Source organism: Martes martes, assembly GCF_963455335.1.
Source record: "Martes martes genome assembly, chromosome: 4".
Classification (NCBI taxonomy): Eukaryota; Metazoa; Chordata; class Mammalia; order Carnivora; family Mustelidae; genus Martes; species Martes martes.
Window position 1 is genome coordinate 150,332,674 of NC_137891.1, and position 26,645 is coordinate 150,359,318.

The 26,645-nt window shown below is 40.8% G+C and overlaps 2 protein-coding genes and 1 pseudogene across 4 annotated transcripts in view; 1 reads left to right on the forward strand and 2 right to left on the reverse strand.

Moving 5' to 3' along the window:
- The window catches only part of ZFYVE9 (zinc finger FYVE-type containing 9), a 198,416-nt gene that overhangs the window by 163,802 nt on the left and 7,969 nt on the right, over positions 1-26,645 (reverse strand). The window lies entirely within an intron of this gene.
- LOC308342540 (glyceraldehyde-3-phosphate dehydrogenase-like) lies at positions 6,580-7,788 on the forward strand. The gene is given in 2 exon segments (XM_080803067.1): positions 6,580-7,176; positions 7,180-7,788. Coding segments are annotated over 2 exon segments (999 nt in total). The 5' UTR covers positions 6,580-6,630; the 3' UTR covers positions 7,633-7,788.
- LOC308342447 (small ribosomal subunit protein uS10-like) lies at positions 24,613-24,981 on the reverse strand (annotated as a pseudogene). Its single transcript has one exon. The product of its transcript is annotated as a small ribosomal subunit protein uS10-like (transcript).

Below are 26,645 nucleotides of genomic sequence, written 5' to 3' on the forward strand. Positions count from 1 at the left end.
AAAAAATTAAAAAAGAAGAAGAAGAATTCAACAAATACTTAAGTGCTTGCTTGCTTTGTGGTAAGCACTATCCTAGAAGCTGAGTATACAACATAATGGTAACCAACCCAGACAGGGCACTTGCTGTGGTGATTAAGACTGAAGGCCCTAGAGACAAACTGCCTGAGTTCAAATCTGAGATCAACAAGACCAGCTATTTGATCTTCGGCAAGTTACTTTATGCTAGTGCCTCAAGTTCCTTATCAATAACTGATTACCAGTACAACTGACATATTTTTCCTTTTGTATTTCCTATTCTGTGACCTCTTGTTGAAATCCTTTGTCCATTTCTGTTAGGATGTTGGTACTTTTTTTAGTGACTTGACCGTTAAATACGATCCAAATATTTTTTAATATGACGCCTAAGCTCTGACAAATAGGTTATTGCGTCCTATTTGTGGTTAAGTTACAAGAATAGCAATACTGACTGCTGTTTTGTAAGAGAATGTCAGGCCCTATTCTCCATTTTAAAAGATTTCTAATTGCTCAGACTTAAGGGAAGGAGGTAAATAAATACTCTCCAAGCAGTGGAAAGTGTAAGATAAAGCTTAGGGGCAATTTCTATCTTACCCACTTTCATCTCCTGAACACCTGGTACAGGATCTGGCACACAGCTACTGATGAACAAGTATTGTTTGAATGAATTCAAAATCTCCTTACTAGGTTACAAGCTCCTTGTGGGCAAGGATGGTGTCATACTTACATTGGTACTACTCCCACAATGCCTGACAATGCTTTTACACAGAAGAAGCATTCAAATGGTTTTATACTAAGATCACTATCTCTGTACCTGCATGAAAGTAGCTGAGGTAATCAATGTAAAACAAGCAATCCCTTCCTCATATAAAGATTACACCCTGATTTGCAGCTGCCGGTAGCTCTGTACACAGTTCAGTGTTGTCTCAGTCTCTTTGTATTAAATTCACTATTTGCTTCAAGTCTTTGTTCTGGGGGGGGAAATGCCCCAGGCAAGTTATTATGCCCTGAGCCCATCTAGGTGCTGCTTGATGATATCTATGCAGTATTTCTCATGCCTTAGTATCTCTCCAAAGTATTGTTTTCCCTGCATTATTTAAGAATAAGTCTACTTCAGCAAACTAGACACAGCTCTTTGGGTCCCCTGATTTCTCTTCCCACACACTCTGCCTGGTAGTAATCTGTTTAGCTAAGTTTTACTAGACTGGTTACTTTCTAGATTATCACTCTTGATGATGTAGGCTTATAGTTTCATGTGAAATAATGAGACACTGTGGTATAATGGAAGAACTGCAGGATCATTACAGCCCAACAATCTGGGTTTGAATACTAGCTCAGCCATTTACTAACTACCTGACCTTAATATCCCCAGGTCTCTCTGTTTCCCTCAGTTTTCAAATGAAGGTATCATCAATAATATCTAATGCACCTGTGTCACAAGACTACAAAGTAAGAATTACAAAATTAGATAACAATGTAGAAATGTTTTACAAAGTCTTCTATGAATATATGTCATTAGTATATGAAATATGGCTCAAAAACTCAATGGAAGTATTCCACCAGACAAGTCACTTCATGAAAGCAAAGATCAAAGATTAGATCTGTCTGGGTCATGGCTGCATCTTGAAAGCCTGGCTTATTTACTGAAAAACTAAAAGAATGGAAGAAAATGAAAACAAAACAAAATCACTCACCAAAGACCTGAGTCAAATTAATAAATCTCTGAGTTTCAATCTGCTCATCTGTAAAGTGAGAGCACTACCACCCACGTAAAAAGATTTTTAAAAGGATTAAAAAGAAATAGTATCAGAGCACCTAGCTGGCTCAGTGAGGGAAGCATGTGACTCCTGATCTCAGGATTTTGAGTCTGAGCCCCACAAAGGATGTAGATATTACTTAAAAATAAAATCTTCAAAAAAAAAAAAGAAAGAAAGGATATCTATAGAATATAACATAATGGATACTTTTCTTTGCTTCTTCCTAAGCCAGATGTGATTTAGAGCTTGGTTGTATAAAAGGTAGATACTGTTAATAGTTTAGTAATAATGGGTACTTACTCAAGTTATTCTAGGTCAAGGAACATTACACTACCAACTGCCCTTTAATCTCAATAAAAATTAGTATATCGGCAAAGTCATTATTTAAATACTTTACCTCAGCCATGTTTAAACAGCTACGGTTCATTCTGACTCACATGCACATAAAACCTTATAACGAACCACTGCCCCAGTGAAGTCGAGTCCTCTCAGAGACAAGTGCTTCTTTATATAATCTAGAGGTAACAATTTATTATTACTCAAAATAATGTAAGCATCAAAGCTATATCAAAACAAATTCCACTTATTGGTCACAGTATGTAAGGTGCAATGTTTTCGTTAGTTATCAACAGTGTTCACACACATAGAATCTAATCTATATTACACATCAGAGTTAAAGCTAAAGTATGTAGGGGTGCCTGGCTGGCTCAATCAGTAGAGTATACCACTCCTGATCTTGGGGTTTTTTAAAGTTAAAGCCCCACACTGGATGTAGAGATTAGTTTAAAAAATAAAATCTTTAGGGGCGCCTGAGTGGCTCAGTGGGTTAGGCCTCTGCCTTCGGCTCAGGTCATGGTCTCAGGGTCCTGGGATCGAGCCCCGCATCTGGCTCTCTGCTCAGCGGGGCTCCTGCTTCTCCCTCTCTCTGCCTGCCTCTCTGCCTACTTGTGATCTCTGTCAAATAGATAAAATAAAAAATAAAATCTTTAAAAAGTAAGATAAAGCTAAAATATGTAACAGAGCCCCAAAATACATAAAGCATAAACTGACAGAAAATTAAGAAATAGACAATTCAACAAATGTAGTTGTAAGTTTCAATACTCCAATTTCAATAATGAATAAAACAACTAAGGAGAAGATTAGCAAGTGGAGCGCCTGGGTGGCTCAGTGGGTTAAGCCTCTGCCTTTGGCTCAGGTCATGATCTCAGGGTCCTGGGATCAAGCCCCATATCTGGCTCTCTGCTAAGCGGGGAGCGTGCTTCCCCCTCTCTCTCTGCCTGCTTCTCTGCCTACTTATGATCTCTCTCTGTTAAATAAATAAAATCTTTATTTTATTTTTATTTTATCTTTATAAAATATTTTCTATTTTATATACTATTTAATTAAGATAAAATATTTCATCTTTATAAAATAAAATCTTTATTTGGGCGCCTGCATGGCTCAGTTGGTTGAGCGACTGCCTTCGGCTCAGGTCGTGATCCCGGACTTCCGGGATCTCGTCCGGCATCGGGCTCCCAGCTCCTTGGGGAGTCCACTTCCTCCTCTGACCTTCTCCTCTCTCATGCTCTCTCTCACTTATTCTCTCTCAAATAAATAAATAAAATCTTAAAAAAAAAATAAAAATAAAATCTTTATTTTATTAAAAAAATAAAAATTAGCAAGAAAAGAGAAAATGTAAACAATATTGTAGGTCATCTAGACCTAACAGATAACTACAAAACACTCCACCCAACAACAGTGGGATGCACATGCTTCTCAGGTGCACATGTATCAGGAGAGACCACATGTTAAGCCATAAAACAATCCTCAACACATTTAAAGGATTGAAATCATGCAATGGAATGAAAATAGAAATCACTAACAGAAGGAAATTTGAGTGCTTGCTTCAGCAGCACACGTACTAAAAAAACAGAAGGAAATTTGAGGGCCACCTGGGTGGCTCAGTTGGTTAAGCAACTGCCTTTGGCTCATGTCATGATCCCGGAGTCCCAGGATCGAGTCCCACAATGGGCTCCCAGCTCCATGGGGAGTCTGCTTCTCCCTCTGACCGTCTCCCCTCTCATTCTCTCTCTCTCACTCTCTCAAATAAATAAATAAAATCTTAAAAAAAAAAAAAGGAAATTTGAAAAATTCAAAAACATATACAAATTAGACAACACACTAAATAACCAGGTAATAAATCACAAGAAAAATTAGAAAATACTTAGTGACGAATAAGAATGCAAGCACAACTGGGGCATCTGACTGGCTCAGTAGGTGTAGCATGTGACTCTTGATCTCAGAGTTGTTCAGTTTGAGCCCCACACTGGGTGTAGAGATTACTTAAAACAAAATCTTAAAAAAAAAAAAAAGGCAGCAAGGACAACATATCAAAAAAAAATTTTTTTTTAAGATTTTTATTATTTATTCACTTGATAGACAGAGATCATGAGTAGGCAGAGAGAGAGAGGAGGAAGCAGGCTCCCCGCAGAGCAGAGAGCCCGATGCGGGGCTCGATCCCAGGACCCCGAGATCACGACCTGAGCCGAAGGCAGAGGCCCAACCCACTGAGCCACCCAGGTGCCCCCCAAAAAAATTTTTAAAGCAAAATTTTAAAAAATAACCTAACTTTTTACCTTAAGAAACTAGTAAGGAAAAAAAGGAGCAAACTAAACCCAAAGCAAGGAGAAAGAAAGGAAGAATGAAAATAAATTAGAGAAAAATCAACATAACCAAAAGGTGGTTCTTTGAAAAGATCACAAAAATTGACAAACCTGGGATGCCTGGGTGGCTCAGTTGGTTAAGCGGCTGCCTTCGGCTCAGGTCATGATCCCAGAGTCCCGGGATCAAGTCCCACATCAGGCTCCTTGCTCCGCACGGAGCCTGCTTCTCCCTCTGCCACTCTGTCTGCCTGTGCTCGCTCTCACTCTCTCTCTCTCTGACAAATAAATAAATAAAATCTTAAAAAAAAAAAAAAAAAAAGACAAACCTTTAGCTAGACTGACCAAGAAAAGAGATGACTCAAATTACTAAAATCAGAAATGTAAGTGGGTACATTACTAATGACCTTACAGAAATAAAAAATTATAATATTATGAATAATTACAAACCAAATTAGACAAGCTAGACAAAATGTACAAATTCTTAGAAATAAACTACCAAAACCGACTCAAAAAGAAACAAACTATGAACAGATTTATAAATAAAGAGACTGAATTAATAATTTTTAAATTTCCTATCCAAATCTAGGTGGTCTCACCAGTGACTTCTCCCAAATATGTAAAGAGTAAATTAATGCCAACCTTTCGCAAAAACAAACAAACAAAAAAAACCAGACTACTTCCCCATTCATCCTACGAACCCAATATTACTGATATCAAATCAAAGACATCCTTGAAAAGCTATAGACCAATATCCTTTACGAACATACATGAAAACTCCTCCACAAAATACTACCAAACTAAATCCAGCAACATATAAAAAGAATTGTATACTATGAATAAGTGAGATTCATTTCTACCTGCAGGGTTGGTTTAACATATGAAAACGAATCAATGTAGTATACGATATTAGTGAAAGAACAAAATGACATGATCTCAATAGACACATTTGATAAACAGAGCATCAATTTTTTAAATGTTAACTATACTGGAATTAAAGTAATTAAAACAGACAAATAACCTAATTTGAAAACAGGCAAAGGGGCACCTGGGTGGCTCAGTGGGTTAAAGCCTCTGCCTTCAGCTCAGGTCATGATCCCAGGGTCCTGGGATCGAGCCCCGCATCAGGCTCTCTGCTCAGCAGGGAGCCTGCTTCCCTTCCTCTCTCTCTGCCTGCTTCTCTGCCTACTTCTGATCTCTGTCTTTCAAATAAACAAATAAAATCTTTAAAAAAAAAAAAAAAACAGGCAAAGAAATGAAAAGACATTTCTCCAAAGTAAATATGCAAGCAGTCAATAAGCACATGAAAAGATGCTCAACAAGATTAGAATCAGGGAAATGCACATCAATAGCCTGATAAGGTATCACTTTACACTTACCTAATCTTTTTTATTAGAATCAAAAAGACAATATCTAGTGATGGTGAGGATGTGGAAAAAACTCGAATCCTCACACATTGCTGATGGGAAGGCAAAATGCTGCAGTCTCTTTGCAAAACAGTTTGGTAGTTCCTCAAGAATTTTGGAACACACACACAAAAATTAAATTAAATTTTTTTTTAAAAAGGTGAATAGTGAAAAAAAAAAAAAAAAGGTGAATAGTGAGAGATACCATATGACCAAGCAATTTCACTCCTAGGTAAACACCCAAGAGATTATGTCTACACAAAAATTTGTACATGTGTGTTTAAAGCAGCATTATTTATAATAACCAAAAAGTGGAAACAGGGGCGCCTGGGTGGCTCAGTGGGTTAAAGCCTCTGCCTTCAGCTCAGGTCATGATCCCAGGGTCCTGGGATCGAGCCCCACATCGGGCTCTCTGCTCAGCGGGGAGCCTGCTTTCTCCTCTCTCTCTGCCTGCTTCTCTGCCTACTTGTAGTCTCTGTCTGTTAAATAAATAAATAAATAAATCTTAAAAAACAAAAACTACCATAATGAATCTTCAATTATAAGATAGAAAAATTAGCAAGCAGACTTCTCACAATAAATTCACTTTAAGGGCTACAAAGCTATTATTTTTTTATGCAATCATATTCTTCAAAACATTCATCAAATATCAACTACGATAAAATTGCTTAGTTTCTTCATCAGTTATTTTTAACAAAGGATTTTAAAGTGGTTAGCAAAAGTCTATTAAAACTTCCAATTCGGTTCTCTGCTCTTCCCCGTTCGCCAGACAGCCGCATCTTCAGGTGCAGTGCCAGCCGTGCCCAAGACACGATGGTGAAGGTCGGAGTGAACGGATTTGGCCGTATTGGGCGCCTGGTCACCAGGGCTGCTTTTAACTCTGGCAAAGTGGATATTGTCGCCATCAATGACCCTTTCATTGATCTCAACTACATGGTCTACATGTTCCAGTATGATTCTACCCACGGCAAATTTCACGGCACAGTCAAGGCTGAGAATGGGAAGCTTGTCATCAATGGGAAGTCCATCTCCATCTTCCAGGAGCGAGATCCTGCCAACATCAAATGGGGCGATGCTGGTGCTGAGTATGTTGTGGAGTCCACTGGGGTCTTCACCACCATGGAGAAGGCTGGGGCTCACTTGAAGGGCAGGGCCAAGAGGGTCATCATCTCCGCTCCTTCTGCTGATGCCCCCATGTTCGTGATGGGTGTGAACCATGAAAAGTATGACAACTCCCTCAAGATTGTCAGCAATGCCTCCTGTACCACCAACTGCTTGGCTCCTCTGGCCAAGGTCATCCATGACAACTTCGGCATCGTGGAGGGACTCATGACCACCGTCCATGCCATCACTGCCACCTAGAAGACTGTGGACGGCCCCTCTGGAAAGCTGTGGCATGACGGCCAAGGGGCTGCCCAGAACATCATCCCTGCTTCCACTGGTGCGGCCAAGGCTGTAGGCAAGGTCATCCCTGAGCTGAATGGGAAGCTCACTGGCATGGCCTTCCGTGTCCCCACCCCCAACGTGTCTGTCGTGGATCTGACCTACCGCCTGGAGAAAGCTGCCAAATATGATGACATCAAGAAGGTGGTGAAGCAGGCATCAGAGGGCCCCCTCAAGGGCATCCTGGGGTACATTGAGGACCAGGTTGTCTCCTGCAACTTCAACAGTGACACCCACTCCTCTACCTTCGATGCTGGGGCTGGCATTGCTCTCAATGACCACTTTGTCAAGCTCATTTCCTGGTATGACAATGAATTTGGCTACAGCAACCGGGTGGTGGACCTTATGGTCCACATGGCCTCCAAGGAGTAAGAGCCCCCTGGACCACCAGCCCCAGCCAGAGCAAGAGGAAGAGAGAGGCCCTCAGCTGCTGGGGAATCCCTGCCCCAACTTGTCCCCCAAAACACTGAGAATCTCCCAACCTCCACTATTTCCATCCCAGACCCCCTGAAGAAGGGGAAGGGCTTGGGGAGCCCTACCTTGTCATGTACAATCAATAAAGTATACTGTACCCAGCCAAAAAAAAAAAAAAAAACTTCCAATTCAGTAAACAGCATTTTTACATGTCTGGTTTGTTAATCAGGAACTAATACTCTATAACTGCCCAAGAGAGCTAAGCAACAGAATTTTAGACATTTCTGAACATTTCCCATGCTTGTAGTTTCATAAAAAGTACCTACATTAAACACTGATAATTTTGTCAGAATTAGGCTTTCCATGTGAATTTACCATCTTTTAGCAAGGTGGGACCACACAAAAGTTGCTTAATTTTTTTTATGATGTTATTTATTTGTCAGAGGTCGGGGGTGGGGGGGAGCACACACACACAAGCAGGGGGAGTAGCAGGCAGAGGTGAAGCAGGCTCCCGCTGAGCAAGGAATCATGACTTGAGCCAAAAGCAGATGCTTAACTGACAGCCACACAGACATCCCTGCTTAATTTCTTTTTACCTATTTTTTTCCTCCTCCAAACTGGGAATAAAAAAATACATACACCCTAATACTTAATTTGATGGCTATGAAAATCAAAAGAAAAAGTACTCTGTAAGATACAATTATTACCTCCCCCAAATGAAAAACCTGGTCAAGGAGATGATTAAAATATCAAACATGTCTACGGGCGCCTGGAGGTTCAGGTCATAATCCCAGAGTCCTGGGATCAAGTCCCACTTCGGGCTCCCTGTTCCACAAGGAGTCTGCTTCTCCCTCTGCCCTTCCATTCACTCAGTTGCTCTCGCTCTTGTGCTCCCTCTCTCTCTAATACATAAATAAAATCTTTAAAAAATACACCAAACAGGTCTAAAGAACATAAACCTGAGATGGGAGTGGCACATAGTGCTATACTGGGGAAGGACCTAAAGGTTCTACTTCCAAACAACAAAAAGTAGTACGTCATTGGATTTGCAAAGCTTTTTATCAATTCTTTTATACTGAACATTAGTAGCTCTTCAAATCTAAAGGATCATCATCAGTGACGATCTTATGGGACAGTTAAGAATTTGTTTTTGTGCAAGACAAAAAAAAAAAAAGTAAAGATTGACTCTAAAATTATTTTCCTTAAAGCTTTCTAAGCAGTAAGTCACAAAAATGTCATGATGACCTGTTTAATGTTATTTTTAAAATACCACAAATAATACTTGGCACAGTAATGCTTTCTCCAACATACCCTAAACAAACTATACTAAGAACACCATGCTAGGGAGATATCCACACTTGAATAGAACTATGAAAAAACCTAATTTAAAGTTGCCAGCTGGATCAAATTACCTGAGTTACATGAGCTTATAAAACACCACGACGTACTATCAGCAGCCCCACTCCATTCCTACTTTAAATATCTTTTAAAAATTATTTTTGTAGGGCGCCTGGGTGGCTCAGGGGGTTAAGCCTCTGCCTTTGGCTTAGGTCATCTCAGGGTCCTGGGATCTAGCCTCGAATTGGGCTCTCTGCTCAGCGGGGAGCCTGCTTCCCCCTCCCTCTCTCTGCCTGCCTCTCTGCCTACTTGTGATCTCTGTCAAATAAATAAAGTTAAAAAAAAATTATTTTTGTAAAAGGAAAAGCTCTGACAGCTTGAACTTAAGACAAAATTGTAAAGAATAACAAAGTAAGAGGGAACACACCTAACAATAAAGGAATTCTGAAAGTATGTTCACAATTTTCAAAAACTCAAACATATTTTCTGGTCAATCTTCACAATAAAAGACAACCCATTAAGTGGTAAGGAAGACCTTGGTTTACACCAATTGTATCTTCAAAATATCCAGTAAAATAAATTCAGAGGCTAAGGATAAACAACTCAAAAAAATAACACGATTGTGATGCTTCAAAGTAAGGGAAGGGACTACACCTAAATACTAAAAATAAAGCTTGTAAATTCAAAGACTGTTGAAACTTATCAAGAACAAGAATGTTATAGCTGCTGGTATAGGAAATTCCTTCCACTGGGCACTGATAAATTTATATATACGAACAGAAGGAAAGCCTATCTTTCTCTGTAGAAAGAAAGATAGAAAGATAGAAAGCCTATCTTTTTGTCCAGTCTATGAATTCATCCATCTACTCAAGCATATATTTACTGATCACCTACTATAGATGCTCAAGAGCTGTGCCAAGAGCTCTGAAAATAGGAAAGTTCCAGCCCAATGCAGGGAGGTACCAACAATATAATATAATCCATGACAGGTGCTCAGAGATGCAGCATTTTATTTTAAAGTTAGTGTATGTATGTATATATGCATGTATGTAATCTCTATGCCCAAAGTGGGGCTTGAACTCAAGACCCCAATATCAAGAGCCACATGCTCTCTGACTTAGCCAGCAAGGTGCCCCCAAGATGCAACATATAATTCAACTGAGAGGAAGAAAACCAAGAGAGTAGCTGAGGTAAATGTGGAAGAAATGAGTCCCCTGCCTAAGTCATTACTTTTAAACTTCTTATGTTGACTGATCTAGACTGGTTTTTTGTTGTTGCTATTGAGTCATGTAGGTCACATTAGTAATTAGACTATCTTAAAAACTGAATGTGTTTTATATAAACAAGCATATGTGTAACTAAAGACTGGTCCTGAAAAAGGAAATAAGGAAATTCAAGTATATAACCTTCTGGATTTAAATAATTTTAGATAAATAAAGTTAGTAACTTAAAAGACAAAAGTACCATCCTATGTCTCCCATCCAAGTACTAACTAACCAGCTTAGCTTCTGAGATCAGACAAGATCGGACACGTTCAGGGAGGTATGGCTAGAGAGTGAACCTACGTCTCAATTCACTTACCTACCCAATGACAGGACTAGTCTGGAAAATCTCTAAGTACTCTAGGACTTCTAAAATTAACTTCAAAAATTCTATCTGTTGGTGGTTGCTGTTTCTTTCTTTTTTTTTTTTTGTTAAGATTTTATTTATTTATTTGACAGAGAGAGATCACAAGTAGGCAGACAGGCAAGTAGGGAGAGAGAGAGAGGAAGCAGCAGAGCAGAGAGCCTGATGTGGGGCTCAATCCCAGGACCCTGGGATCATGACCCGAGCCGAAGGCAGAGGCTTTAACCCACTGAGCCACCCAGGCACCCCTGTTTCTTTCTTTCTTTCTTTTTTTTTTTTTTAAAGAGAAGTCTGTGCATTTATTGGCTGAAGAGGCTACTTGAGAGGAATAAAATGAGAGGAGTGGGTAGCCCTGATGCCAGGCCTGCCATGCTTCACAGCCTTGTAGGTGATGGAGAACTCGACAGGTAATGGCCAATCATCTTCGGCTTGATTTCCACCTCGTTGAGGGTCTTGACACTGTAGTTACCCACCATGTTGCCCACCATCTCAGGCAGTGTTGCTGTTTTAATAAATTACAATAAAAAATACATCCCAAATATTCATAGTCTAGTCAAATGGAGATTAATTTATCTCCCAATGCACTAATTTTTTTCATCAGTCTATATTCCAATATAAACTAAATGCCTATATCCTCTGTCTTCTCAACTTCTTCCTCCTATGGTCTCTAAATATCTTCAGATATCTTTCAGTATGAGATATCCATTCTTTTTTAAAGATTTTATTTATTTATTTGACAGAGAGATCACAAGTAGGCAGAGAGGCAGGCAGAGAGAGAGGGGGAAGCAGGCTCCCTGTTGAGCAGAGAACCCAATGCAGGGCTCGATCCCAAGACCCTGAGACCATGACCTGAGCCAAAGGCAGAGGCTTAACCCACTGAGCCACCCAGGCGCCCCAGTATGAGATATCTTTTAATCTTTTAATAACAAACATTAACTCTTCTTCAACTCTACTTTCCCTTTTACTTACTACCTTTTGCTTTCTCTCCACAGCCAACTTCTTTTTAAAAAAAAATTTACAGATCCAGAGGGCACCTAGGTGGCTCTGTCAGTTGGGCTGCGAACTCCTGATTTCAGCTCAGAATCCCAGGATCCTGGGATCAAGTCCCTGTCAGTCTCTGTGCTCAGAGGGGAATTTGCTTGAGGATTTTCTCTCTTCCTCTCCCTCTTACTCTCCCCCTGCTAACACTGGTGTGCGCACACACATGCCTTCCCTCTCTAAAATAAATTTTTTTTTTTTTAAATTACAGATACAGGGGCGCCTGGGTGGCTCAGTGGGTTAAAGCCTCTGCCTTCAGCTCAGGTCATGATCCCAGGGTCCTGGGATCGAGCCCCGCATCGGGCTCTCTGCTCGGCGGGAAGCCTGCTTCCTCCTCTCTCTCTGCCTGCTTCTCTGTGATCTCCGTCTGTCAAATAAATAAATAAAATCTTAAAAAAAAAAAAGATTTAAAAATTACAGATACAACTCTCATTTTCAATCCGTCGAAACTCATCAACTTCATCCATGACTTTTTTTTTTAAAGATTTTATTTATTTGACAGAGAGAGAGAGATCACAAGTAGGCAGAGAGGCAGGCAGAGAGAGGGGGAAACAGGCTCCCTGCTAAGCAGAGAGCCCAATTCGGGGCTCAAGCCCAGGACCCTGAGACCTTAACCTGAGCCGAAGGCAGAGGCTTAACCCACTGAGCCACCCAGGTGCCCCATCAATGGCTTTCTAATTGCCAAGCCCAATGGATACTTTAAATCATCTTAGTCCACCCACTGGAACAAGCACAGCTGGCCTCTCCTTTTAAAAATTCTCTTCCCTCTCTTCTTTAACACTTGATACTTTTGGGACCCCTGGCTGGTGCAGTCAGAAGAGCATGTGACTCCTGATCTCTGGGTTGTGAGTCTGAGGCCCACGTGGGGTGTAGAGATTACTTAAATAAATACCTAAAGGGGAAAAGAAAACCAAATGTGATACTTTCTGATTTTCCTCCTTGGTCTTATCTTTTTCTATCTCCTTCTATAGGCTTTCCCCCTGTGTATTTCTTAACTATGGTTTTTATCCAGTTGTTCTCAGACCTCTTCTGTCTTTACTAGCTTCTGCTGGATGGTCTCATCCACTCTCATGACTCTCCCTAAAGTCTATTATATTTCCTTACTCCCTCTCTAAGTAAAGGTTTCACCATACATTCAATAATCCAAGGCCAGACACCCAGGAACCATTCTCTTCATCAACTACATGCAATTAATCGTAAATAATTCTTTTTTTTTTTTAAGATGTTATTTATTTATTTATTTATTTGAGAGGGAGAGAGATTGGGGTAGGGAGCAGAGGGAGAGGGACAAGCAGACTCTGAGCTGAGCAGGGAGCCCCAAGCAGGGCTCAATTCCACAACCCCGAGATCATGCATGACCTGAGCCAAAATCAAAAATCAAAAACTCGAATGACTGAGCCACCCAGATATCCCTCAACAACTCTAACTCTTAATTACCTCTCACATCCATTCTTTCTTTTTCATCTCAGATATTATTACCCTAATTCATGCTCTGATCTCTGGCTTAAATTTATTCAATAATTTCCCAAATAGTATACCTGCCTCCATTCGGGCCCTCCTCCAATCCATCTGCTATACTGACACCAAAATAATTTTCTAAAAGCTCAGATATGACCAATTGGTCTACTATTTTAAACTCTTCATTGGTTCCACATGCCCTACTTAAGGAAAAAAAAAAATACTAACTCCTTTAAATAGTGTATGAAGCTTTTCTTCTTCTAGTCTCATGCCTAGGTCTTCCACCTCAGCTTCTGCCCCTCACCCTTTTCAACATACAAAACTACCATGCCACACTATTTGCAGTTCCCCAAATACAATATGTTTGTTCCACATATTTCCACACATATTTGTACACTTGGGTTTTCCTTTAAGGTGTCCCTCTCTTTTTCATCTTCACAGAAAACTCCTGCTAATCAATACTGAACACAAGCATCATCTCTTCAGTAGACTTTTTTTTTTTTAAAGATTTTATTTACTTATTTGACAGAGAAAGACACAGTGAGAGACATAAGCAGGGGGAGTGGGAGAGGGAAAGCAGGCCTCCCGCTGAGCAGGGAGCCTGATGCGGGATTTGATCCTAGGACCCCAGGATCATGACCAGAGCAGAAGTCAGATACTTAACGACTGAGCCACCCAGACACCCCTCTTCAGTAAACTCTTGATAGAACTTATCATCCTCAGTGAATCTGGTACATTTACTTTTTCACAGATCGGCTTTCCCAACAGCCCTTTAATTCCCTAATGACAAGGATGTCTTCCCCCCACTTTTTTTTTTTTAAGATTTGCTTATTTATTTGAGAGAGAGCAGAAGGAGGAGCAGAGGAAGAGGGACAAGCTAACTCTGCACTGAATGTGGAGCCTGAAGTGGGGCTCAACCCCAAGGCCCTGAGATCATGACCTGAACTGAAATCAAGAGTCAGACACTTACCTGAGTCATCCAGGTGCCCCTCTTATTCCTCTATCTCCAGCACTGAGGCACAGTCTTACGAGAGTAAACATCTCAATATAACTGTTATTAAATGAACAAACAAATGAATTAAATACTTCAATGGGCACCATTAAGAAATATAATTTTCCTGGGCGCGTGGGTGGCTCAGTGGGTTAAAGCCTCTGCCTTTGGCTCAGGTCATGATCCCAGGGTCCTGGGATCAAGCCCCGCATCAGGCTCTCTGCTCAGCGGGGAGACTGCTTCCCTTCCTCTCTCTCTGCCTGCCTCTCTGCCTACTTGTGATCTCTGTCTGTCAAATAAACAAATAAAATCTTAAAAAAAAAAAGAAATATAATTTTCCTTTCTCAAAAAGCTTATTGATATGTAGTAGAAGATTAGAAAGACATATAGTCATGAAAAGTTATGTAATAATATAAAATACAAGTCAGAATTCAGAAAAAATTACACAATCTTAAAATGGAACAGATAAACAAATATAAGTTATAAAAACTCAGGAAACAAAAAAATCACTACAGCTTAGAATAATCTAAGATGACATAGGAAAGCACTGAAATGAGTATTAAGAGAGAGGTAAGATTTGGAAGAATTAGAAAAGAAAAGGAAAAGAATTTTGTTTTAATCTACAAAAATCAAAACTAACCCTAGGCTGTTTCAATGTATACAAGTGTTACATCATAAAACAAAAATATGTTTCTGCAGAAAAAAAAATTGAGCTTTCCTAATTAACAAATCCATCAAATCCATTCAATGAATATCTATTTGAGCTTACTATAAGACCAAGATCAAATTGAGAACCAGAGAATAGGGAGCTAGAATGAAAGACTTCGTAAGAGCAAGCTTTTGGGTCAAATCTCATTAACAAAATTATAGTAAAAATCTCTACATAATTTGTATTTATATGATACAACTATTCGTCTCATCAATATCTGAGCACCTGTCGTGTTCTCAGCACAAATCTAAACACTGGGCATAAAGCAGCAAGCAAACAGACAGAATCCTGGCTTTCTTGGACCTTACATTCTAATGGGTAGAAATGGATAACAAACAACACAAGCACGTAAAATATGTGAATACCAAATGATACATGCCAAAGGGAAAAATAAAAAAAGGAAAAGAAAGATTGGGGGTTATAATTTTAGACAGAGCAGCCAGAGGAAGTCCCACTGAGAAGGTGACATTTATGTCAAAACCTGAATGTCAGGGAATAACTCTAAAAATACCTAGGGGAAGAGAGTTCCAAGCAAAGGGAACAGCAAAGACAAAGCAAATTACGCGAGGGGAACACTGGATGAGCAAGAGAGGTTTATGGGAGGGATCAGATTAAGGCTTGTCAACTGCCAATTATTTGCAGGAAAACCAGCTCAGTGGCATCAACTATATTCACATTGCTGTGCAACCATCATCTCCATCCAACTTCAGAACTTTTTCATCTTCCCAAACTGTATTCATTAAACCCTAGCTCCCCATTCTCACCACCCCCCACCTAGTCCCTGGTAATCACGATTTTATTTCCTGTCTCTTTGAACTTTCTAATCATATTATTTTACTAGAAAGGAATCTCAAGTCGTGAAAGGCTGTGACTTTCCCAAGGTAACTCAGCTGCTTTCTGGCAGATAAAAGCCAAAAGTAAGACTGACTTAGAAAGGAAAGCAGTGATCCTCTGTAGCGAAACAGATTCACTTCATTTCCTTTTTTGGCTCAGGGCCTAGTTACTGAATTTCTGCAAGGTATTTATTTGACAAGTGTCTCATCTTTTAATGGACAAATGTCAAAATATGGTCATATTATCATTATGGTTAAAGAATTCCTGAACAAGCTAAATGGATGGCCATAAATACCTATCTATCTGAAAGCATATCGCTAACGGCATGGCCTAAAGCTTCTTGGTTCTATCTTATTCAATGTTCTTATTAATGATTTGGATGTGACCATTTGTGGCATAATGATGAAATCTGTGATAATATATAAAGAAAAGTGTGACAGCTGGATCTGCTAGATCAAATAATCAATATTCGAAAGATCTAACCAAATTAGAATAAACTAAATCTATCTAACATGATGCTTTACAGAGATCTATACTACATTCATGTTCAAAAAGACCCAAACTACTGAATTACAGGCACAGGAAAAAAGTCATTCGAAAACAAGCTAATATAATCTCAGGGTGCATGATTAAAAATGTCCAAAAATGGAGGGGTTATAGGGGTAGGGAGATTTCAGGCTTTATGTTCATCTAAACCAACATTCACTGAGCACCTACTTTGTCCCAGACTACACCTGAAATACTGTTTTCAGTTCTAGTTCCAAGCACAAGACTCATGGCACATCCTGACAAAAACATGCAAGAGAAAATAACTAAGAACGACAACTAGTTTTTACTTATAAAGGATAAAAGCAACTGAGAGAAATTTAATCAGAAGATAATTACAACAATAATACCTAACAATTCCTTTACACTTACGTGTGGCAGTCATGGAGGTATGTCGCTTGTATCTCCCTTCAAGAAAGAATATGCTATTCAGCTCCTTGGCATGCAGTAAGCTGACAGCCTCCAGCTGCAGTCTCTTTAAGATCCCTAGAAGCTGAGACCATTGTCTTCCTGGGCAGCCAGTCCCAGTCAACAATTGGTCACATCACACCCATTTCTGTCACATGCAGGACTCTCTAATGAAGAATTATTGCTCTAGAGTCTTCACTGTGTCTGAGACTCTGTCAGATCTGAATCATACTGAGGCCCTCCCTGCCAATTCTGTTTCCTCCCCCTTTCCTTTCATAGGAACCTTTCTCCTCCTCCATGTACCTCTTGTGTAGGAATGCAATACAATACAATACAATATAATACAACTCTGATCCAACATCTGCTTCCAGAAGAACTCAAAGTGGCACATCTGGTACCAGATGTCATAATAAACTCTGAAAAGAACTAGATTCAAAACAGCACACTGATCTATTTAATCATGCTGATCATGCAAAATAAACAAGAGATGGCTAGCATACTGAAGTACATGGTAAGATACATGTGTTCCAAAGGGCAGGAGAAAAACTCTACAAGTATCTGAGAATATGCCATTTCAGTGAAGTTTTAGGAATTCGGGAGTTCACGGTCATGCCAGCCCATCCCCTCCAAAGCAAAAGACAAACTGCTGCATCTTGCATCTCCCACTACAAAAAAGGAATCACAACATCTGGTAGGCTTCTTCAGATTTTAGGGGCAACACATTCTATAGATAAGACTATTGCTGTAACCCATGTACTGAGTGATATGGAAGGCTTACTGCCAGTTTTGAGTAGGAAACAACTCTACAGCAAGTCCAGGTTGTAGTATGAGCAGTCCCTATCCTGTTGGAGGTCTAAATATTGGGAAAAGATACAGTAGAGATTTTATAGCAAGCCTTAATAGGAGAATCACAATGCAGGCATGCTACTAGGCTCTGGAAAGAAATTGCTTGACCATTGCGCACTACATGTCCAGAACTGCTCATAATGAGCTGGGTTCAACAGGACTCTCCAAGTTATAAAGTCAAGTGAGCTCAGAAACAATCCATTATGAGATGGAAATGGTACATCAAAAATCAAACCCAAGTGGGGCACCTGGGTAGTACAGCAGGTTGAGCATCCAACCCTTGGTTTCAACTCAGATCAAGATCTTGGGATCATGAGATCCAGCCCTGCATGGGGCTCTGCATTCAGCAGGAAGTCTGCTTGGGGTTTTATTTCTCTCTCTCCCTCTCCCCTTCCCTCTGCTCCTGTGCTCATGCGCGCGCTCTCTCTCTCTAATAAATAAATAAATAAATAAATCTTAAAAAAAGAAAAATCAAACCCAAGCAGAACAAAAGGGCACAAGTAAGATACATAAGTAGACAGCCAAGACTTCCCTAACAACTACCACTATTGTTCCAGCACCCATTCCTCAGTTCACATCTATAGCTGTTTGGGGGATCCTATATGACTAGCTCAAGGAAGAGATAAAAGCCACTTATAAATAGCTTATAAATGGCTCAGTATGTGAATGCAAGCTGAAAAAAGAAACAAGAGCTTCATTATAGCCACACTTAGGGCTGACCTTGACAGTGGAAAGGGAAAATCTTCCCAAGGATAGAGCTTCAAATGATGCATCTGGTCATGAATTTTGTATAAAAAGAAAAATGGCCAGAGGTGAGAATATATACAGACTCATGGGCAATTGCAAATGGATTGGCTAACTGGTCAGGGGCCTTTAAGGAAAAAGACTACAAATTATTGCAAGAAGGCATGGGTGGAGGCAAATGAATGAACATAGGGAAATGTGTAACAGTGATAAAGTGTGAAAATTCTTTTCACATGTTAATGCCCCCCAAGAAGCATCCAATGTAGAAGAGACACTGAATAACCAAGTGAACAAAATGACTCAGAGAGTTGACATGAGCCACCCCAGAACTGGCATGATGGGGACATGAATAAAGTAGCCAGTGTGGCAGAAACCAAAATAGAAGCAAAGAAGGAGGCATGGACTCCCACTTCCAAGGCCCAATCAGGCTACCGCCCTCTCCGAACATCCAATCTGCAAGTAACAGAGACCAACAATGAGCCCCCAATATAGCACTATGCTTCAAGCTGACCTACCAGTTACCACATCATATTCATTCCATCTTGAAAAGGCCAGCAATTGATCACCACAGGTATTCAACAGATACTTATTCCAAGTATGGGCTTTCCTTTCCTGTACATAGAGCCCCAGCCACACCACTAGCAAAGGGCTTACAGAGTACCTGATCCACAGACATGGAATCCCATATAACATAGCATCTAACCAAGGGAATCACTTCACAATGAAGGATTGTGGCAGTAGGCCCATAACCATGGGCTCCAGTGGTCTTATCACATAATAGCACCATACAAAAGCATCCAGCCTTATAGAATATTGAAATGGCCTACTGAAGACACAGCTGATATACCACCTCAGAGACAAGAATGATCTGCTAGGGACGCCTGGGTGGCTCAGTGGGTTAAAGCCTCTGCCTTTGGCTCAGGTCGTGATCCCAGGGTCCTGGGATCGAACCCCGCATCGCATCGGGCTCTCTGCTCAGCAGGGAGCCTGCTTCCCTTCCTTTCTCTCTGCCTGCCTCTCTGCCTACTTGTGATCTGTCTGTCAAATAAACAAAATCTTTAAAAAAAAAAAAAAAAAGAATGGTGTGCTATCCTCTAGGATACACCAAATGCACTGATTCAGAGCTTATGCTCCCAGTAGGATGAACACACAGGTCTGAGAACCCAACAGATAGAAGCAGAAATGGCCCCTATGTACCCTCATTCCCAATGATCCACTGGAGGACTTTATATTTTCCATCTGTACAATGCTGGGCTCCAGAGTTAGAGATCCTGGGCATACTTTTGCCAGGTGACATGTCAAGGGTCATACTGAGCTATAAGTTATAGCTGTAGCCAGTGCATTTGGGACTCTTGTGTCCCTGGACCAAGAGGCAAGAAGAGGAATCACCATCATGTCAGGGTAAATAACCCTCATCCTCAGATGGAAGTAGGTCTGCTCTTACACAACAGGAGCAACAAAGAGTATACATGGGACTCAGATGATCCATCTGAGGGGATCCAACTGGGCAGGGGATTGATACTCCCCTGCCTAGTTGTGACTATGAGTGGACTAATGCAACACTCCAGCCTGGGAACAGTATGGTTCTCAGATACCTCAAAAATGAGGGGTGGGTCATATCAGTAGGCAAACCACCCAGACAAACAGAAATGATAGCTAATGGCAGGGGAGTTTAGACTGAATAGTGGAGGAGACGAGAACCACTGTAGTCCTGAGACCAGCTACACAATGGAGGCTTAAGCCTGTCTCACTAACCCACTTCTCTGAAGTTTCCCATCAAGAAGAGAAGTCCAGGGTATCTGGCTGGTTCATTCAGCGAGGCATGAGACTCTTGATCTCAGAGCTGCGAGTTCGATGCCCATGTGGGTATAGAGATTACTTTAAAAATAAAATATTAAGGGGCACCTGGGTGGCTCAGTGGGTTAAGCCTCTGCCTTCAGCTCAGGATCTCAGGGTCCTGGGATTGAGCCTGCATTGGGCTCTCTGCTCAGCAGGGAGCCTGCTTCCCCCTGTCTCTCTGCCTGCCTCTCTGCCTATTTGTGATCTCTCTCTCTCTGTCAAATACATAAATAAAATATTTTTTAAAAAATAAATAAATAAGGGTGCCTGGGTGGCTCAGATGGTTACGCGTCTGCCTTCGGCTCAGGTCATGATCCTGGGGTCCTGGGATCGAGCCCTCCATCGGGCTCCCTGCTCAGCAGAAGGCCTGCTTCTCCCTCTCCCTCTCCCTCTCCTGATGCTTGTGTTCCCTCTCTCGCTGTGTCTCTCTCTGTCATATAAATAAATAAAATCTTAAAAATAAATAAATAAAAATAAAATACTAAAATAAGAGAGAGAAGTCCATGGAACGCTGCAAGAACTGCTTTCAGAAAATGTTTGGAGACCTAGATCCTGCAAGACAAGAAATGGACTGTGGCAATTACTTGGATCTCCCTTCAAGAAAGAACTTCCATTTAAAAGAAAAAAAAGAGTGTCTGGGTGGCTCAGTTGGTTTAGCATCCAACTTTTGATCTCAGCTCAGGTTTTGATCTCAGGGTCAAGAGTTCAAGCCCTGCATTTATAAAAATAAAAAAAATAAAAAAAAAAAAAAGAAGGGGCACCTGGGTGGCTCAGTGGGTTAAAGCCTCTGCCTTCGGCTCAGGTCATGATCCCGGGGTCCTGGGATCAAGCACCACCGTCGGGCTCTCTGCTCAGCAGGGAGCCTGCTTCCCTTCCTCTCTCCCTCTGCCCGCCTCTCTGCCTACTTGTGATCTCTCTCTGTCAAATAAATAAAAAAAATCTTTAAAAATAAATAAATAAAAATAAAAGAAGAACAAACTTGCATTCAGGTACGTGGAGACAGTTAGCTAACAGCCTCCAGCTGCTCATCTTGGCTTTCCAGCTGAGTCCAGCCTCTTCTGCGGAAGCTCCTAGCCTGTGACTAAATATGGTGGGTATACCAAAACCTGGCCATTTCTTCCCAATGCAGAACTCCTCTAACAGGTGATCTTTGCTCTGGAGCTCCTGTTGGACTGGCGGAGTTTTGCTGTTGTTTTTAACCTATATCACAGATTGAGGCTCTTGTAGGTCCGTTCAGCTTGCACTCTCTTTCCTTCCACTGCATTATCTACTCCCCATAAAATCTCTCGCACTATGAACTCCATCTCAATATCTGCTTCCCAAGGGACAAAAGCAACATTCTATGTAATTAGCTCTTTTATGAATCATTTCATTTAACTAAGTTATTACTGCTATTCTCATTTCACAGATGAGAAAACTGGGGCACAGAGAAGTTAAGTAACTCACCCAAGATCACATAGTAAAAGCAGCAGAACTAAAATTTGAACCCAGGCAGTCTGATTCCAAAGCCTGAGCTTTCAACCACTATGCTAGCAAAGGCATCTTTAGATATTAAGATGAGAGTAATTATATATTTTACGTAATTTTAGGAAGCAAAACAACAAAAGGACAGATATTAAAGAAAAACAGCATTTGGCTAAATATAAAATAATTTTTTCTAATAAGTTATCGGTAACAAACAACAGAAGAGGTGATTCAAGAAGTAATCAGGGCCTATCACCTGAGGGTTGAAATAGTCATGGATATTGTGAGAAGCTTTATAAAACAGATAAAAGTTCACCTAAATCAGTAAAAGATACACTGCTAAATATTATGTGGAAAAAGGGGGTCACCAGTCAATAAACTGGATAATATATTGCTGAACAAAGTTAAACCACTTTCTTTACTTTAACTCCTCAATTTTTAAAACACTAAAATGGGGGCACCTGGGTGGCTCAGTCTGTCAGGTGACTGCCTTCAGCTCAGGTCACAATCCTGGAGTAAAGGATCGAGTCCCCCACAACGGGCTCCCTGCTCAGCAGGGAGGTCTGCTTCTCCCTCTGACCCTCCCCCCCTCTCATGCTCTCTCTCCCTCTCAAATAAAGTCTTTTTTTTTTTTTAAGATTTTTAATACAAGATTTTTTTTTAAGATTTTATTTATTCATTTTACAGAGATCACAAGTAGGCAGAAAGGCAGGCAGAGAGAGAGAGAGGGAAGCAGGCTCCCCACTGAGCAGAGAGCCTGACACGGGGCTCAATCCCAGGACCCTGGGATCATGACCTGAGCTGAAGGCAGAGGCTTTAACCCATTGAGCCACCCAGGCATCCCAGATTTTACTTTTTATTTGACAGAGATCACAAGTAGGCAGAGAGGCAGAGAGAAAAAGGGGGAAGCAGGCTCCCTGCTGAGCAGAGAGCCCAATGTGGGGCTCTATCCCAGGACCCTGGGGTCATGACCTGAACTAAAGACAGAGGCTCTAACCCACTGAGCCACCCAGGCACCCCTCAAATAAACTCTTTAAAAAATAAAAATAATAAAAAATAAAAACAAAATAAAATACTAAAGTGTATTTATAAACTCTGAGGGATATAGTATACTGAAAAACCCAAACTTATTTGACTAAAGAATACTTCCTTGCTTCCAGCCCAGAACGATTTAGTTCCAAAGTCAAAATTCACTGTTCAAGGTCTCCAGAAGCTAATGAGGAAAAGAATGATAATTTTCTAGCTGGTTAACAATTTTCCAAATAGTCAAAACATCACCTATCTACCTATATGTGAAAATAATCATCTCTAATACCTTGAGGGTAGAAAGGCTATATAAAAGTTCTGTCACTAAACTGCATTTCATTCTTTTTTAATGCAAAGCATGCCCTTCTTTGTTTTATCAACAAACTCTCTAAAGATCTACAATAATGGGTTCACATTTTAATTACTGAATTCTCACTTTATGAGCAATATGAAAGCTTTATTTCAAGTGTGCTACTGGTGACCTGGTTATTTTCATATAACAGCTCTAGACGCTTTTTTCTTAAATGCATATACACTATCACAAGAAAGGACAGAAGAATGGGGGTAACAGGTATGGAGGGGAAAAGCAACAGTTAAAACTACTCATCCAGCTAATTCCCAGAGTTTCTGTGTCTTTATTTAGAAATACAGGCTTTTTACTCATTACAGGGGAAATTTCTATGCAAATTACAGTCCCTTGTTTTAATTCTCCTATTTTTCTTAGCCCATTGCCACCTATTCTCTTCATTAATGATACTATCACCAAGGCCTGGAGCTGTCCATACACCATCTATTTTTTCATTCAGTTCCCTGGAAATCTCAATGGAATATTAAATGTGGAAGGGGCATTAACATCTAGTCCACCACTCATTTTCAGATGAGAGAAATGATGCCCAGAGATCAGTTATTACTATTTTTCTAATAATAGCAAATCAGTTACCTATTTCAAAAATACATAAACGAAAGCTGAAATTCCCAAAATACACTTACACATTCTTTTTTTTGAGAGAGCGAGCAAGCAAGCACAGAAGAAGGGCAGAGGGAGAAGGAGAGAGAGAATCTCATGCAGGGTTCGATCCCAGGACCCCAAGATCATCACTGGAGGCGAAACCAAGAGTCAGACCCCAAGCTGACTGAGCCGCCCAGACACCCCACATTTTTTTCTCATACAAAAAGCTACATGCCAGTAGTATACTTCAAAGGCAAATGCCACCAAAGTCAACCAACTAAACTGGAGCTCTCCTATGAACACTTCCTAAAGCACTATGGAATATCTTTTTTTTTTTTTTTTTTTTTTAAAGAGGGAGAGAGAGAGAGAGGCAGGGAGAGGGGCAGAGGGAGAAAACCCCCAGAAGACTCCCCGCTGAGCACAGAGCCCAACTGAGGGCTCGATCTCTGGACCCTAAGATCATGACCTGAGCCAAAATCAAGAGTCCACACTTAACGAACTGAGCCACCCAGACACTGCTGGATTATCTTAAGATAAAACAAATACAAAACACGTGGAGAGGGTCACAAGATGAAAAAGACTGCAGACTTTGTAGTCAGAGACATATGGTGTGAATCATGGATATAGGCTTAGGAAGTCAATAAAAATCTCCATGCCAGTTACCTTAGCTATAAAACGTGCATGACACTATGAATATTATAGGGTCATTTTAAGAATTAGAAAGAACATATGTGAAATACCTACCAGAAAGCACATAGTGGACAAAAATTTTATATTACACAAATAAGTAATACAAGGCAAAAGAAATCAAGGAAAATGCCATAAACCTGGAATCTCTTTTTTGGCGGGTGGGATAGGGGGCCTCCATGCCCAGCGTGGAGCCCAAGGCAAGACTTGAACTCATGACTCTGAGATCAAGACCTGAGCTGAAATCAAGAGTCTGGTGCTTAACGGACTGAGCCACCTAGGCATCCCAAACCTGGAATCTTTAAAAGGCAGGATAGTTGGGTATAGAGAAATAGGAAGTGAGGCACGATGATGCTGGAACCAATTAGGAAGGGCTATGCCAGATTAAAGAATCTAAACCTTACTTTTTACTTATTTTTAACAACTGATAATTTATTAAAAAGGCTGATTTAAGTATCTGCAATAGTGACTTCAACATTGACTCCCGGCTCAATACTGATCAAAGTAATCTGTTTAACAATCTCACAAGAACTGTACAAATCAATGAGTCACTTGTAGATCCTCATCTGAAAACAATCCCAAACCTTAGAACCTTCACCACAAGAAAGTTTTTCTTGTAGTGATTCTCAGAGTCTTGATGGGCACCAGAACTGGTCCTTTCACCTTGAGATTCTTTTCCCTTGAACCTCTGATCAAGTCAGCGCACACCTTCTCCAAGTACTTAGGCTGTGGCTGATCAGATCTAATTCGATGAATCACCACCTCGGGTTCCACGGGGGCCTTCCCGGTGTCTTTAAAAGCCATGGCTGTAGCAGGAGTGCAGCTTCCTGATAGACTTGTTCTTGGTGAGAGGGAGCAAACAGTGGTGAGTCAGGAGCAGGAGTGGGGTGCCCAGAGCTGTAGCTGCAGTAGCATCTCCTTGCAGAGCTCAACCTTCTTTTTTAGACATTAAGCAGAACCTTCCAAGAATGACCTCACAATAATCTCAAAAATAGTTTACTTCAGGGGCACCTGGGTGGCTCAGTGGGTTAGAGCCTCTGCCTTCGGCTCAGGTCATGATCCCAGGGTCTGGGATCGAGCCCAGCAGGGAGCCTGCTTCCTCCTCACTCTCTGCCTGCTTCTCTGCCTACTTGTGATCTCTGTCAAATAAATAAAATCTTTAAAAAAAAAATAGTTTACTTCAACTACTAATTAAAAACAAAAACAGAGACGCCTGGGTAGTTCAGTCGGTTAAGCATCTGCCTTCAGTGGCTCAGGTCATAATCCCAGGATCCTGGGATCAAGCTGGTGTCAGGCTCCCTGCTCAGAGGGGGTCCTCTGTCCTTCTCTATCTCCCCACACTCCCCTTATGTTCACTGTTTCTCTCTCTCTAATAAAATTTAAAAAAAAAATACAAAAATAAAACCAAACACCTATGGGCAGTTTTATCACCAGAATCACAAAAATGTTTAGATGACGTATTCTTAAGTTTTAAGGTTTTTCTCAAACTGGCAGTATTCTGCTTCAATTACTTTTTAAGTGCTGTTTCTCTTGTTCAATTGAAAATGAAAAATGGAGGCTAAAATTCACATAAACCCTGACAATATTTCCACAAAATTTTTAAACTGCTTGTTAGTTTAGTAAAGAGAATTTTGAGAGAGCCGAGGTTCTGCTTAGATATAATAACAAAAACATATACCATTTACTCTTTCTTCATTTTAATAAAACAAACTCTGGCAGATAAACTAAAACACTATAACCATGAGAGATTAGAAAAGAATCATATTATAGGAGCACCTGGCTGGCTCAGTCCATAGAGCATGCAACTCTTGATCTCAGGGTTGTGAGTTTGAGGCCCATCTTGGGTGTAGCATTTACTCAAAAATAAAATCTTAGGGTGCCTGCGTGGCTCAGTTGGTTAAAGGTCTGCCTTTGGCTCAGGTCATGACCACAGGGTCCTGGGATCGAGCCCCACATTAGGCTCCATGCTCAGTGGAGATCCTGCTTCTCCCCTCTCCCTCTGCTGCTTCCCCTGCTTGTGTGTGCTCTCTCTTTCTGTTAGATAAACAAAATTTTTAAAAAATAAAAAACTAATAATAATAAATAGGGGCACCTGGGTGGCTCAGTGGTTGAGCGTCTGCTTTCGGCTCAGGTCATGATCCCAGGATCCTGGGATGGAGTCCCACGTCAGGCCCCCTGCTTGGCAGGAAGCCTGCTCCTCCCTTTCCCACTCCCCCTGCTTGTGTTCCCTCTCTCACTGTGTCTCTCTGTCAAATAAAATCTTTAAAAATAAGCAAATAAATAAATACAAATAAATAAATAAAATCTTTAAAAAACCTTTAAAGGGGCGCCTGGGTGGCTCAGTGGGTTAAAGTCTCTGCCTTCGGCTCAGGTCAGGATCCCAGGGTCCTGGGATCGAGCCCCACATCGGGCTCTCTGCTCAGCGGGGAGCCTGCTTCCCCCTCTCTCTCTGCCTGTCTCTCTGCTTA